Source organism: Hemiscyllium ocellatum (genome assembly GCF_020745735.1).
Source record: "Hemiscyllium ocellatum isolate sHemOce1 chromosome 27 unlocalized genomic scaffold, sHemOce1.pat.X.cur. SUPER_27_unloc_28, whole genome shotgun sequence".
Lineage (NCBI taxonomy): Eukaryota > Metazoa > Chordata > Chondrichthyes > Orectolobiformes > Hemiscylliidae > Hemiscyllium > Hemiscyllium ocellatum.
Window position 1 is genome coordinate 168,420 of NW_026867496.1, and position 16,680 is coordinate 185,099.

Below are 16,680 nucleotides of genomic sequence, written 5' to 3' on the forward strand. Positions count from 1 at the left end.
GGCTGGGCTGCTCAATTGGTCTCTGTCCGTGTTTATTCTCCACCTGAGCCTCCACCCACCCCTCTTCATTGCCTCCCATCTCCCCTCCATCAGCATAAAGGTATCCCCCCACAATTCGAAAATTAACTTAACACTACTTGACTTTTACGAAAGACATACGGTAATAAGTGTTGTCACAAACCAAAAGAAATCCGAAGAGGATTTTCGCTTTTGCAAAGAAAAGCATAATTTAAGTTAATTCATGGTAATTGCCTCTTCGCTTTACTCCATGTCAGCTTACGAAAGGTTTCATAGGAATGCTCTACTTTCAGATAATGGGGGAAACCTGTAGTGGGGCAGCACGGTGGCTGAATGGTAAGCACTGCTGCCTCACAGCATCAGGGACCTAGGTTCGATTTAGGTGGAGTTTGCACATTCTCCCCGTGTTTGCGTGGATTTCCTCCAACAATCCAAAGATGTGCAGATCAGGTGAATTGGTCATACTAAATTGCCCATAGTATTAGGTGCGTTAGTCAGGGGTAAATATAAAATAGGGGAATGGGTCTGGCTGGGTTACTCTTCCGAGGGTTGGTTTAGACTTGCTGGGCCGAAGAGTTTGTTTCCATACTGTAGGGAATCTAATACACTGAACATACTGTTTATTGCCCATATGTGGTTTCTGTTCCTCTGTTCACCTCCCCTTCATGTGTCTATCAAGATACACCTTAAACGTTGTTAAGGTGCCTGCTTCCACTACCTCCACTGACAGTGCGTTCCAGGAACCCCCACCACCACTCTGTGTGAATCCCCCCAGCACCACCACCTCTCCCCAGACAGTCCCCTCTCATCTCGAACCTGTGCCCTCATTTAGTTGACCTTTCCACCCTGGAGGGAAAAAAGCCTCTGACTATCATAGAATCCCTCCAGGGTGGAAACAGACGATTCAGCCCAACGAGTCAACAGCGACCTTTCAAAAGATTAACCCACAGGGACACATTCCACTACGCCTGTTACTCGATATTTACCCCTGACTAATGCACCTGACATACACATCCCTGAACACTGGGGCAATTTACACACAGACAATCCAACTTAAACTGCCTGTCATGGACACTATAGGTAATTTAGCATGCCTAATCCACCCTAACCTACACATTTTTGGAATGTAAGAGGAAGACCATGCGGACATGAGAGGTGAGGTGCATGGAGAATGTGCAAACTGCACACAGACAGTCACCTGAGGCTGAAATCGAACTCGGGTCTCTAGCACTGTGAGGCATCAATGCAAACCACTGAGCTCTCCTTCCACCCGTCCAGCCAATCTGTGTGTCTCAGCGTTTTGTCGAGGTCTCCCCTCAGCCTCTGTCTTTCCAGAGAAAACAATCCAGGTTTATGTCACTTCTCCTCATAACGAAAGCCCTTCAGACCAGGCAATGTCCTGATGAACCTTGTCTGTACCCTCTGCCAGAGCACCCACATCCTTCCGGTAGTGTGGCGACCAGAACTGCACGTAGAATTCCGAATGTAGCCAGAATAAATAGCTGTAACATGACTCGCCAATTCTTTCACTCAATGAAGCGTGCTGTGTTTCATCTTGACCACCGTACCCACCTGCATTACCACTTCCACGGATCAATATGCCCAAATCCTTCTGTAAGCCAGTGTTGCTGAGTTCTGCCATTTATCATACAATTCTTATATTTCCTTCGTCTCTATCCAGCTTCACCTTAATTGTCTTTCTCTCTTCGTCTCCCCCCACCCCCTCCTCCCAACTCTCCACATATCAGCATATCATAAGACCATAGGATGTTCTTTATATGTTAGATCTTTCATTCCTGGACCATTCTCAAGAACCTCCTCTGAACATGTTACAGGGCTATCCTTCCTGAGATATTTACGCCAAAACTGCACACAGTACTCCAATTGTGGCCTGACTGGAGCCTTTTACACAGCCTCAGAAGTACATCAGTGCTTTTATACTCAAGTCTAATCAAAATAAATGCCTTCATTGGAATTTGCCTCCCCAACCTGTAAGTTTACCTTGACAGAATCCTGGAGTAGAACTCCATAGTCCCTTTGCACATCAGATTTCTGAATTTTCACCCCATAATCCTCCTGTTCTAGAGCAGCAGCATAGATTTCCAGACACATTGATTGTTTTCAGGGATACCAAGGGATCTTGGGAATTGCCAGTATCTCAGGAGGAGCCAGAGAGAAATGTGGCGTGGTCCTGTAAACTGCAGAACTTTCCAAACTGCCTGAGTCAGCAATAACTCTTTCTGGACCAAGAAACAAAAGGGCCACTGAGAAACTGCTACATCATAAAACCTCAGAAGCAGAAATTAAGCCATTCAGCCCATTGAGTCTGCTCCACCATACAATCATTCTTAAATATCAAGGGATATGGGGAGTTTGGGTTCAGAAACCTATCAGGCATGATTGAATAATGGATCACACTCAATGGGCTAGTTAACCATCCCTGGGAAGAAGGATGCAAAACAACGAGTTGTTTCCTGGGGCAGATGAGCTAAGTGTTTAATAATCTCAAGACAAAAAGACAATTAAGTCTTTCTGTGGAAGGAAGGCCCTGACGTAAGCGTTTTTTTTTTGCAGGACAGGCTGTATCAAACAAACCGCTAAACCTCGAGGATAGGAAGGTAAACTACAGACCTGAGATCTCCAGAAGTGTGGAGAGGTGGTATTAGAATCTGAAGAATCGTCACACCACAGATTTGAAAGTGAGGAATCTCCACCAGAATTTAACTCCAGAAAGGTGCAGCAGCAGTACTTGGAAGAACAACACTGCAGTGAATCCCTGGACACTTCCAGAGACAGATACTGTTGGTGGACACTCAGTTAAATTCTGTCATCGATTGGGTGATAGCCAAGTTGGGGGTGAGGTTGAACTTGGTAAGTTGAGAGGTTTCATTTTTAGTTGCTACATACAATAAAGTGTAAATAATTGTCTCAGCTGTTGATTCTATGTGCAGTTTCTGAGTCAGGAGCCAAATTAAGGCAACTGCAAGCGGCTGGGATTAATATTGACTCCATTGCATTCAGCAGGACATCACATCAATACTGTTATAAAGCGAAGGTTGACAACACCACCGCAGATCTCAAACAGAAACACCCAGAGGAGCATTATACTCTAATCTGTAAAATTAGCATGAAAAATGGTGTAACCTGCTCTAGCGATAAAAATAAATCCCCAACACTTTAAAATCAACAATCAGCAATTTATTTATCTAACTCTCACGGTCAACAAATGAACAAAACTATAAACAAATTGCATACAGGTCAGGAGCAGATAGGTAGCACTGGTTTATTTGGGGATCATGGACTGGCTGGTTTGAAGGGTCTGTTTCCAGGCTGCATGACTCCACCACAGTAAATGAATGGGAATCCATCCCAAAGGAAATAAAGGTTTCAAGCACCACTTGAGGCACCACTTGAGGCAAATGTGTCAACTCAATCCAGATAACTGAGGGCAGTGGGGCACTGTGAGGCTCAGTATCTCAGAGAGTCAGCCAGCAAGTTCTCTCCGGGAGACTTGTCTCAAGAAACGAAGTGGTTTCCTGTCCCATCAGCCAGATTATCCAGTTTGGATTAGGTCCTATATTTCCAACAAAACAGGTAGACAGGGCAGTGAAGAAGACTTTAAGCACACTGGCATTAATCAGTCAGGGCATTGCATATAGAAGTTGGCAAGTTATGTTGCAGTTGATCAAGACATTGAAGAGGCTACATTTGGAGTATTGTCATCAATTTCGATCACCTTGCTATAACAGAAATGTTACTAAACTTGGAAGAGTGCTGAAAACATATAAAAGGATGTTGTCAGGACTCAAGGGTCTGAGTAAAAAAGAGAGGTTGGACAAGCTAAGACGTTTTTATTTAGAGCATAACAGACTGACGGGGGTGGGGGGCCTTATAGAAGTGAAGAGATCATGAGAGACATGGAGAGGGTGAATGCACTTAATCTTCCTGGGGTTGGGGAATTGAGGGCTAGAGGGCTTCAGTTTAAGGTGAGAGGAGAAAGAATAAAAGGGAATGTGAGGGGCAACTTTTTTTTATGCAGATGGTGGTACACATATGGAATGAGCTGCCAGCGGAAGTGGTTGAAGTGGGTACATTAACAACATTGAAAAGGCATTTGGACAAATACGTAGATAGGAAATGTATGGAAGGAAATGGGCCAAGTGCAGGGAAATGGGCTTAGTGTTGATGGACGTTTTGGTCGTCATGGACCAGTTTGAGCCGATGGGCCTGTCTCCATGCTGTAGGACTCTATGACACGTGTCTCTTTGTCGCTCCGACAGCGTTGAATTTCCAGATGAATATCTCACTAAATCAGGCCGAATAAAATCCAATCTCATTCGTCAACTCTGATGCGGAGGTGCTGGTGCTGAATTGGGGTGGACAAGGTCAGAAGTCACACGGATGGGTGGGGGGAGGGTGTTTTCAATCCAGCACAAAATAAAAAAAGCCCACTGACTCTTCCACTCTACCCACCGTCAGAATGGGCAGGAGGTTCAGTCCTGGGGATGACCCACAGAAGCGTCACTGGTGGAATCTGATTGTTGGATGCACTTGTGCCCCTGCTGGTGCCTCTGCAAGTTGCAGGACAATGTGAACCTCCGCCCGCAGTCGAGGCAGGCAAACGGCCTCTCCCCGGTGTGGACCCATTGGTGGGCCAGCAGTTTGGAGCAGCAGGTGAACCCCTTTCCGCAGTTTGGGCAACTGAATGGCCTTTCCCTGGTGTGGACCCACCGGTGGGACAACAGGTCAGAGGAATTGCTAAAAACTTTCCCACACTCTGGACAGCTGAATGACCTCTCCCCCGTGTGGAAATGCTGATGGGCCAGCAGTTTGGAAGAATCGCTGAAGGCCTTCCCACACTCTAGTCAGCTGAAGGGCCTCTCCCCTGTGTGGACCCGCCGGTGCCCCAGTAGGTTGGAGGAGTCGCTGAAGGCCTTCCCGCATTCGGGGCAGCTTAATGACCTCTCCCCAGGGTGGGCTCACTGGTTCTTCAGCAGGTCTGAGGAATTGCTGAAGTCTTTCGTGCACTCGTGGAAACTGAAAAGTCTTTCTCCTGTGTGGAGGTTGTCCACCCAGGTGAACCCTTTCTCATAACGGAGCAGTAAAACGTCCTCTCACCGGTGTGTATATACTGGTGGGCCAGCAGGAACAGGAGCAAGTAAAGCCCTTCGCCCGCTCGGGGCAGGAGAACAGCCTCTCCCCAGTGTGATTGCACTGATGAGCTTCCAGGACAGATGGGACACGGAAGCCCTTCCCGCAGTCGCCACACTTCCATGGTTTCTCAACCGGGCGGGATTCCTCGGGTTTCTCCATGGCCGAAGCTACAGCTGCACACATACATGTGTACAGCCCCTCCCGCTGTGAATACCTCTTTCTACGCCGTATCACTGTTTCAGGCTCCACACTCAATGCTCTGCTTCAGTAGGGTCTCTCAACCAGTCCTACTGATGATGAAACCCGTACTCAAACAGGAACCAAAAAGAAAGCTTTGCTCCTTCCACAGAATCATAGTTGAAAATTGTGTGGTCCTGATGGATTGAGTGACTGTCAGACATTGACGTGAAAGTGAGGACGCTGGAAAGTCAGAGTCAAAAAGTGCGTCGCTGGAAATGTGCAGTGCGTCAGGCAGCACCCGAGAAGGTGGAGAATCAACGTTTTGGACACAAGCCCTTCATCTGTTGATTTTGAAACTTCCGTCTTCAGATCTTCGGATAGTCTGTAAGAAGAGATTGCAACAGTCATCACTGCCAGTCCAGTTAAGAATGAGACATCAAGGCATTGACACCGACACGAGAGAGAAACTGAACATATAGATGTGGCAAATGTTAGTGATTGCCAGAGCGATAGAGATATGTAGCACAGAAATAGACACTTCAGTCTAATTCATCCGTGCAAACTAGATAACCGAACCTAATCTCGGCCGATGTGCCAGCATTTGGCCCATATCCTCTAAACCCTCCCTAATCACATACCCATCATGATGTCTTTTAATGTCATAATTGTACCAGCACACACCACTTCCTCTGGCAGCTCTTTCCTTAAACACACCACTTTCTCAATGAAAGACTTGTCCCTTAGGTCCCTTTGTTAAGTTCTTTTGCTAGAGATTCTTACACGCTTGATGCTACTGCAATACACCAAGTTCTGTGAGCAACCAAACTTTTTAAAGCAAGTTCAGTACAAGCTGTGGAGAAACTCTTACACTTTTCAAAATGCTTATACACCACAGTCCCAAAAAAAAAACCAAACCCCTCTAACATACAGTAAAACTGAAACAGGGGCTTACAGTTGAAGTTAGAAGGGCAGAAGGAGAGCGTGTTTAGCAGCCTTTCTCCACACAGTGCTGTGCTTAACTTACCCAAACGAGACTTCAGCTTTCAGGACTGACTACTCCCCTTTCGTTATACAGGTCACTTCTAAAACATAAAAGCTTTGGCCTCAAGTCTCACCTGTTCACATATAATCAAAAACGTCTCCCAATACCCTTTTTCACCTCTGTAGTAAACCAGTCGCTTCAGAGGCCGTGGCTTTTTTACTACCTCTCTGAAAAAAAAACAAGGACACAGCATCTTTGAGAAGGACTAGCTTTGAGAAAAATAACCAGCTTTGTAACAGAGGGATATAGGCCAAACACTGGCAGGTGGGAATAGATTAGTAAATAGCGTGGAGTAGTTGAACTGAAGGGACTGTTTCTATGCTGTTTGAGTCAGTAAGAGAGGGGAGCATTCTGGATTATTGGTGCTGGAAGAGCACAGCAGTTCAGGCAGCATTCAAAGTGCAGCGAAATCGACGTTTCGGGCAAAAGACCTTTATCGGGGAAAAGCCATTCAGAAATCGTCTTCACGCAGCAATCTTACGGAAAGTCTATTGCAAAGTGGGCATCGCTTTCTTTGTTGCTACCGCACAGCAGTTAACATCTGAGCCCCAAGTGTCCCAGATGAAGAGAATCCGAGTGAAGCCTTTACTCACTGAGAGTCATCCCCACGGCCCTGAGCTGAGGGACTGCAGGCAGTCCAACACGGAAGGGACGGTTAAAAATGAACCAGTTTTGCTCCCTCAGCCTCTCTGTCCCAGAGACAGGCAGTGTGACGGCATAAACACGTAGCACCATTCTCGCGCAGACAGAAGCCGTTCAGCCCATCGAGTCCACGGCGACTACCTGTCTCTCTCTCTGAGGTTATTTACAATCGGTGGTATCCGTCCTAATAGTGGGGGAACTGTGTCTGAGTCGTGATGCGGTTTTTGACATGCTTATCATTCACGTCTGAACCAGGGTAGCAAATTACTGCAGGGAATTGATGAAACCGCAAGACATTTGTTTCAACTTGACCAGCTGATTGGCATCGCAGAGAACTGGTTTGCTATTCATTTCAGAGTGAACCGACGAACAACAGAATGCCACTGAGACCTCTAAAACCACACCACTTGAATGGAGTGGATTTGGCGAGTGCATCGATATGACACATGCTATTCAGTAAGTAGATGCAAAGGCAGGTGGCAGAAGAGAGCACTGATTCAAAGGAAAGCAGCTCGACGTGGCATTGAACAATAGCAGAAGATGGTTTCGATCCATCGACCTCTGGGTTATGGGCCCAGCACGCTCCCGCGGCACCACTCTGCTGCCACGCTCTGACTGCTGTCCACAGAACACTTCAGGTTTTCATCTGCCACGCGGCATGCACGTTCGAGACTGATGTCAAAGACCTCCACTGCTGTCATGTAATATACTGTTTCGCAGACGTATGGAGGTTGTGTAAATAGAAAAGTTTTTCGAAATTCCCACATTCTGTTGGTCGAACTGTGATTTCACACTGAATCACAACATGTGTCGCAGCGCAGACGGGGGCCATGCGGCCCACCTTCGCTCTGCTGGTTCTACACTGTAAGTAAATGTGTGTCTCTATTCGTTTCATTCTCTCGCCTTCTCAGCGTAAATCTGCACATCTGAACGTGACCACCAAATTCCCTTTTGTGTCCATTGAATCTTCTTCTTTGTCAATGTCCGACAGGGACTTACTGACACTAACCACTCCCTGTACGAAAACGTTCTTCCTCCTGTCACTTTTACTTTTTTTTCCTGGTGACTTTAAAATTCTGCTGAATCGTTGTGGATCCTTTCAGGTGTGGCACCATTTTCACAACATTATTTCTTGTTTCTAGGTCCCTCACGACTTGGAAAACTTCGGTTCTCCGAGGAGACAAACATTGCCGTCCTCAACCATTTCATTTCAACTTGCACATTGTTTCTGGGGGGTGGGGCGGGGTGTGGGTGGTGGCGGATAGTTTTCATTCGCTCTTCTGCTCTCTCTCTCTCACTGAAACCCTTGGTGTGAGAGGTGACAGATGGAGTTGATTAATACCATGACCAGCTTTTCAAAGCAATTCATGACCAGCGAAGTTAGCGCAGCTGGGCGGTAGTCATTGTGTTGTGTTGCATGAGTCTTCTGAGGCACAGGGATGATGTTGGCCCTCTTGAAACAGGCAGGGACGATGGCCTGCTGCAGGAAGAGGTTGAAGATGTCCGAGAAAACCTCTGCCAGTTGATCTGCACATGCTCTGAGTGCACGGCCTGGTCCTCTGTCTGATCCCATCGCTTTCCTTGGATTCCCACGAAGGAAAACTGATCTGACCTCTGGACTTTCTCTGAACATTCACTCCACACACAAACCCCTCTTTAAAAAGGGTGCTTCTGATGTCTTTGCAAAATCTTTCTCCTCTCACCTTAAAAAATTGCTCCCTAATCTTGAAGCTCACATCTGAGGGAAAGGATATCTCTATCCTTCGTGATTTTATAATCCTCTTTAAGATCACCTCTCAATATCCTATGCCCCAGTGAAAAGAAAAATCCCAGTTTATCGACCAAGATGTAGGTAGATTAATATCCAGTTCTGATCTGTTGACTACTGGTGCAGGCTTGAAAGACCAAACGGCCTACCCCTGCTCTCAAGTTTCTCTCACTGTGCCCAGGATAGCAAGAGACCATAAGACACAGGAGCAGAAATTAGGCCAATCAGCCCACTGGGTCTGCTCCAGTATTCAATCAGGGCTGATAAATTTCTCAACCCCATTCTCCAGCTTTCTCCCCTTGATACTCAAGAACATATCTGTTTCAGTCTTAAATATACTCAGTGACTTGGCTACCACAGCTTTCTGTGGCAGTAAATTTCATAGATTCGCCACTGTCTGGCTGAAGAAGTTTCTCCTTACCTCCGTTCGAAAAGATCTTCCATTTACTCGAAGGCTGTGCCCGCAAGTCCTCATCTCTCCTACCAATGGAAACATCTCCCCCAACGTGCGCTCTGTCCGAGCCATTCAGCATCCTTATGTTTCAATTAAATCCCCCCTGAGTGTAGGCCTGTTAATCAGCATGAACCGGACTTTTCAGGATGAGGCAGAGCAGGGATTAGGTTCAGTAAAATGAGAATGAAAGGAGAGTGTGTGGGATGGAGATTTTCAGCTTTTAGGGAATAAGGGAGGAAGCAGAGTTTGCTATAAATTATAATCGATCGAATGGGATAATGGACCGAGGATTGGCAGATGGAGTTTAATTTAGACGCACGTGAGGTGTTGCATTTTAGAAAAGCAATCCAGGACTTAATCAGTTAACGGGTAATGTTGCTAGTGAGGGTGAGAATAGGTGGACAGGGCAGATGAATGCGTGGCTGAGGAACTGGTGCATGGGAGAAAGAATCCAAAAATGTGAATATTGGAATCTCTTCTGGGGTAGAAAAGACCTGCACAAGAAGGATGGATCGCACCCGAATTGGAAGGGGACTAACATATTGCTGGGAGATTTGCGAGAGCTGCTCAGGAGGATTTAAACTGGTCAGGTGGGGGTGGGTGTGGGGCAGGGGTTGCTGGGACCCAGAGAACAAGTGAGGAAAGATATCAAGCTGTGACTGGTCCAGTTGGGAAAGGGATTGAGTCAAACAATCAGAGCAGGAAGTAACAAAGCAGAGAACAAGGAAGGACTGGTAAATTAAACTGCATTTATTTCAATTGCAAGAGGCTGAACAGGGAAGGCAGATGATGGTCTGGAACTTGGGACTGAGATATCACGGCAGTTACAGAAACATGGCTCAAGGATGGACAGGACTGACAGCTTAATGTTCCAGAACACACATGCTATTGGAAGGATAGAAAGAGGGCAGGAGAGGGGGGAGAGTGGGTTTTTTGATAAGGGATATATTACTGTGCTTAGGGAGGATATTCCTGGGAATACATACAGCAAGCTTATTTGGGTGGAACTGAGAAATAAGAAAGGGATGATCACCTTATTGGGATTTTATTATAGATTCCCTAATAGTCAGAGGGAAATTGAGAAAAAAATTGTAAGGAGATTTCAGTTATCTGTAATAATAATAAGGTGGTTATGGTCAGGGATTTTAACTTTCCAAACATAGACTGGGACTGCCATAGTGTTAAGGGGTTAGATGAAGAGAAATTTAAATATTTACAAGAAAATTTGCTGATTCAGTAAGTGGATGTTCTGACTAGTGAAGGTGCAAAACGTGACCAACTCTTGGGAAATAAGGCAGGGCAGGTGACTGAGCTGTCAGTAGAGGAGCGCATTGGGGCCAGTGACCTTAATTCTATGAGCTATAAAAGAATGACGACAAAGTATAGATCAGAATTAAATTGGGGGATGGCTAACTTGGTGCGAGGCAAGATCTTTCAAAAGCTAACTGGGAGCAGATGTTCGCAGGTAAAGGGATGGCTGGAAAATGGGAAGCCTTAAAAAATACGAAAGTGAGAGTCCAGAGACAGTATATTCCTGTTCGGGTGAAAGGGGAAAAACGACAAAAACAAGGACTGCAGATGCTTGCAGCCAAATTCTAGATTAGATGAAGGGCTGTTGCCCAATACGTTGATTTTCCTGCTCCTCGGATGTTGCCTGAACTGCTGTGTTTTTCCAGCACCACTCTAATCTAGAACCTAGGGTGAAAGGGGAGGCTGGTAGGTGTAGTGAATACTGAATGACTCGAGGAATTGAACTTTTGGTTCAGAAAAAGAAGGGAGCATATGAAATTATAGACAGGAGAGATCGAGTGAATCCTGACAGTACAAAGGCAGTTGGAGTACACTTAACAGTAAACTCAGGAGGGAAAAAGGGGAACATGAGTTAGCTTCGACAAGTAGAGTTAAGGAGAATCCAAAGGATTTTGATAAATACATTAAGGAGAAAAGGGTAACTAGGGAGAGAACAGGGCCCCTCAAAGATCAGCTGGACAGCCTATGTGTGGAGCTGCAGGAGTTGGTGGAGATAATGAACAAGTATTTTACATCAGTGTTTACTGTAAAGAAGGACATGGAATAAATAGAATGTGTGGAAACAGATGATGATGTTTTGAAAAATGTAAAAATGTCCATACTACAAAGGAGGTGGTGCTGGATGTCTTGAAATGCATGCAAGTGGATAAATCCCCAGAACCTGATCAGTTGTACCCTAGAACTCTGTGGGAAGGTAGAGAAGTGATTGTTGGGTCCCTTGCTGAGATATTTGTACCATCGATAGTCACAAGTGATGTGATGAAAGACTGGAGGTTGTCTAACGTGGTGCCAGTATTTCAGAAAGATTGCAAGGAAAAGCCAGGGAACTATCAACCAGTGCGCCTGACATTGCCGGAGGGCAGTCAGTTGGAGGTAATCCTGAGAGACAGGATTTACATGTATTTGGAAAGGCAAGGACTGATTAGGGATAGTCAGCATGGCTTTGTGCGTGAGAAATCATGTCTCACGAACTTGATTGAGTTTTTTGATGAAGTAATAAGGGATTAACGAGGGCAGAGCAGTAGGCATGATCTTCAGAAAGGCATTTAACAAGGTTCCTCATGACAGACTGGTTAGTAATGTTAGATCTCGAGAAATACAGGGAGAACTAGCCATTTGGATACAGATCTGGCTTGAAGGTAGAAGACATAGGGTGGTGGTGAAGGGTTGATTTTCAGACTGGAGGCCTGTGACCAGTGTTGTGCCACAAGGATTGCTGATGGTTCCACTACTTTTCATCATTTATATGAATGATTTGGTTGTGAGCATAAGAGGTATAGTAAGCATATTTGCACATGACACCAAACTTGGAGGTGTCTTGGACAGCAAATAAGGTTACCTCAGATCACAACGGGATCTTGATCCGATGGGCAAATGGGCTAAGGAATGGCAGATTGGAATTTAATTTAGATAAATGTGAGGTACTACATTTTGGAAAAGCAAATCAGGTAAGTTCCGAGGGAGTGTTGCCGATGAAAGAGACCTTGGAGTGCAGGTTCATAGCTCCTTGACAGTGGAGACTCAGGTCGATAGAACAGTGAGGAAAGCATTTGGTATGCCTTCCTTTATCGGTTAGAGCATTGGATAGTAAAGTTGAGAGGTCACGTTGCAGTCGTATAAGAGACTGGTTAGGTCACTTTCAGAATATTGTGTGCAATCCTGGTCTCCTTCCTATCAGGAGGATGCTGTGAAACTTGAATGGGTTCAGAAAAGATTTACAACAATGCTGCCGGGTTTGGAGGATTTTAGCTATCTGGAGAGGCAGAATAGACTCGGGCTGCTTTCCCAGAGCGCCAGAGGCTTTTCAGGGAGCGGGTGGGGGGCGGTGGGGATGGTGGGTGTCCTTCTACACGTTTATTCTATCCATAATCCTCATGATTTTATAAACAGACAAGATCTTTTCCCTGGGTTGTGGAGTCCAGAACTAGAGGGCATAGGTTCAGAGTAAGAGAGGAAAGAGCTTAAAAGGGACCTCAGGGACAAGTGTTTCATGCAGAGGGTGGTGCATGTATGGAATGAGTGTCAGAGGAAGTGATGGAGGATGGTACAATTACGGCATTTAAAAGGCATATTGATGGGTATATGAATAGGAAGGTTTTAGAGCAATAATGGCCAAGTCCTGTCAAATGGGACGAGATTAGGTCAGGATAACTGGTCGGCATGGAAGAGTTGGACTAAAGGGCCTGGTCCGAGGGTCATTAAATGTCATTTAAATGTTAGACTAATCTGCCCAGTTTTAAGACTACAATATACAGGAACAGAATGAGGCCATTTGGCCCATTGAGTGTGCTCCACCAGTCGATCATGGCCGATATGTTTCTCAACCCCATTCTGTTGCCTTCTCCTCGTAACCCTTGATCCCCTTACTTATCGAAGACCTATCTATCCCTGTCTTAAATGCCTTCAATGACCAGGCCTCCACAGCACTCGGCAGCAGTGAGATTCACAGGTTCACCGTCCTCTGGCTGAAGAAATTCCTCCTCATCTCAGTTCTGAAGGGCATTCCTTCACCCTGAGCCTGTGTCCGCTGGTCCTCGTTTCTCCTACTGGTGGAAACATCTTCCCCACATTCACTGTATCCAGTCAGAGTCATACAGCACGGAAATAGATCCTTCAGTCCAACCAGTCCATGTCGACTATAATCCCAAACTAAACTAGTCCCACCTACATGTGCTTGGCTCAATATCCCTCTGAACATTTCTTATTCATGTACTATTTCAAATGTCATGTAAATGTTGTGACTTGAAGCGCAACTGCTACATCCTCTGGAAATTCAGTCCACACATGAAGCACTCTCTGTGTTAAAATGTTGCCCCTTATTTTGTTTTCAAATCTTTCTGTTGCCACCTTAAAAATATGTCCGCTTGTCTTGAAATCCCTCATTCCAAGGAACCACTCCTGACATTCATCTTCTCTGTATCCATCAGGATTTCATAAATCTCTATGAAGAGTCATCTGACCCTGAAATGTTAGCTTGTTCTGTCTACGTGGACGCTGCCTGACCAGCTGTGATCTCCAGCATTTGTTGTTTTCAGGACGGATTCCAGCATATGTCGCACTGCGCTCCTAAATGTTGGCTACCTCTTTCCAGATCCTTCGAGACTCGACCTTACTCAACAATCCACCATGCGGTACAGTCAATAAAGTTCCACATTGCATCTCTTTCAGCACACATGAGCAGCACAGTGGCTCAGTGGTTAGCACTGCTGCCTCACAGCACCAGGGACAAGGATTTGATTCCAGCTTCAGGTGACTGTCTGTGTGGAGTTTGCACATTGTCCGCCCCTGTAGCTGTGTGGGTTTCAGCCAGGTGTTCCGGTTTCCTCCCACAGTCCAAAGATGTGCAAGTTAGGGTGAAAATGGCCATGCTAAATTGTCCCATAATGTTAGGGATGTGTGGGTTAAGTATATTAGTCGAAGGTAAATGGAGAGTGATAGGAATAGGGAAATGGGTGTAGGTGGGTTACTCTTTGGAATGTTGGTATGTACTTGTTGGGCCAAATGGCCTCTTTTCGCACTGTAGGAATTCTATGTGGCATCCCCAGCTCTTTGCATTTCCCGTAGAGGAAGTGGGGACGGGTTGAAAGCTCAGTGAGCGTAAAGTGGAAACTAAATGTAGTGCTTTGCTTGAGCTCAAGCTGAGTGACTTGGTGGCGGTACTGGGAAAGAAAGGTATGGTGTCTCAGTGGGTTAGTTCTGCTGCCTCACGGCACCATGGACCCAGGTACGATTCCAGCCTCGGGGCCGTTGTATGTGTGGATATTGCAAGAGGTTCACAATTTCCAGCAACTTGCGAAGACACCAGTGGGTGCACCGGTGCTCCCAACAATCAGATTCTGTCAGTGACCTTCTGCTCCACTCTGACAATGGATGCAGTGGGAAAGTTAGTGGACTTATTAAAAATAAAAATTTCTGGACTGCACATCGCCTCGCAACCCCACAGTGGTTCAGGGCGGCATGGTGGCTCAGTGGTTTGCACAGCTGCCTCATAGAGCCATGGACCGGGTTTGATTCTATTCTTGACGTGATTGTCTGTGAGGAATTTGTACATTCTCCTGCCGTGACTGCATAGGTTTCCTCAGGGTGTTCCGGTTTGCTCCCACAATACAAAGATGTACAAGTTAGGGTGAGTTAGCCTAGCTAAATTGTCCATAGTGTTTAGAGATGTGTAAGTGTGATGCACTCGTCAGGGGTAAATGTAGACTGGTCAAGAGTGTGGTGATGGAAAAGCACGGCAGGTCAGAGAGCATCTGAGGCGCAGGAGAATCGACGTTTTGGGCATTAGTCCTTCCTCAGCAATGATGCCTGAAACATTGATTCTCCTGCTCTTCGGATGCTGCCTGATCTGCTGTGCTTTTCCAGCACCACTCTCGACTCTGATCTCCAGCATCTGCAGTCCTCACTTTCTCCAAGTAAATGTGAAGTAATAGGGTTGAGAGAATGGGTCTTTGTGGGTAACTCTACGGAGGGTTGGTGTTGCCTTGTTGGGCCAAAGAGCCTGTTTACATTCTGGAGGGATTCTGTGATTCCATAAACTTTGCTTCTAGTTGGCAACACCATTCGGAGTCCGGGACTGCACGTTCCCACCGCACAATCAGCAGAAAGGTAAGACCACTGGAGCAGACATTAGGCCATTCAGCCAACTGAGTCTGCGCCGCCATTTGTTAGAAACAAAAAAACTTCAGTTACTGGAAACCAAAGTAGGTAAGCAGGAGGCTGGGAGAACGCAGCAAGCCAGGTAGCATTAGGAGGTGAAATTAGCGTTTCAGGTATTAACCCTCCTTCAGGACGGAAGAAGGGCTCTTCCCAAAACATTGACTTCTGTATCAGAGACAATTTACCAGGATGTTGCCGGGCGTTGGAGGGTTTGAGCTGCAGGGAGAGGCTATTTGGCTGGGTGAGAGATTTAAAAGGGACGTAAGGGGCAATGTTTTCACGCAGAGGGTAGTGCGTGTATGGGATGAGTTGCCAGAGAAAGTAGAGGCTGGTACTTAGAAGGCATCTGGTTTTGGACATGGACAGGAAGGGATAAGAAGGATATGGGCCAAATACTGGCAAATGGGACCAAATTAATTTAGGATGTCTTGTCAGCATCCATGAGTTGGACCAAAGGGTCTGTTTCCATGCTGTGCATCTCTGTCTACCGGTTTTGATTAAAGTTTTAAAATTGAGTCCAAGTAACTTTGAATAGTTCAGTCTTGTTGAACTCACTTCTTGAAAGGTTTCAAATGAATCCCTCCAAGTGATACTGTTTAAAAATGCCGTGTTGGACAAAATATCCCATTAAGTTCGACACAAACCCACAGCTGAAGACATCAGAAGTCACACAACACCAGCTTACAGACCAACAGGTTTATTTGAAATTACAAGCTTGAGCAGCATTGCTCCTTCTTCAATGCTACTTCTTCGTCACTTCACTGACAAAGGAGCAGTGCTCCGAAATCTCGTGAGTTCAAATAAACCTGTTGGACTCTAACCTGGTGCCATTTGACTTCTGCCCTTGTCCAGCCCAATCCAACACCTGCACGTCCACATCAGAGTTGACTAATGAGATCGGATTTTATTCAGTGTGATTAAGAGAGATGCTCATCTGAAAACTCAAAACTGTTGGAGCGACAAAGAGACACGAGTCAGAGTGCGACAGCACGGAGACAGACCCATTGGCCCAAACTGGTCATGCCGACCAAAACATCCATCAACAGTAACCCCATTTCCCTGCACTTGGCCTCTATCCTTCTAAGCCTTTCCTCTCCATGTATTTGACCACATGTATTTTAATTTTTGTTAACGTACCTCCCTCAACCACTTCCACTGGCAACTCATTCCATACACAAACCACCTCTGAAAAAATGTGGGGCAAAAGGTTTACAATCTCTCCCCTCTCACCATACA

General features: G+C 46.0%; 1 protein-coding gene across 1 annotated transcript; it reads right to left on the reverse strand.

Moving 5' to 3' along the window:
* Window positions 1-4,511: 4,511 nt before the first annotated feature.
* LOC132807960 (gastrula zinc finger protein XlCGF67.1-like) lies at window positions 4,512-9,279 on the reverse strand. Its single transcript, XM_060821854.1, has 3 exons — window positions 9,226-9,279; window positions 8,379-8,516; window positions 4,512-4,832 (listed from the first exon to the last, which is right to left on the reverse strand). Exons 1-3 carry the CDS (start codon window positions 9,277-9,279, stop codon window positions 4,512-4,514), a joined length of 513 nt encoding a protein of 170 aa, XP_060677837.1.
* Window positions 9,280-16,680: the final 7,401 nt, after the last annotated feature.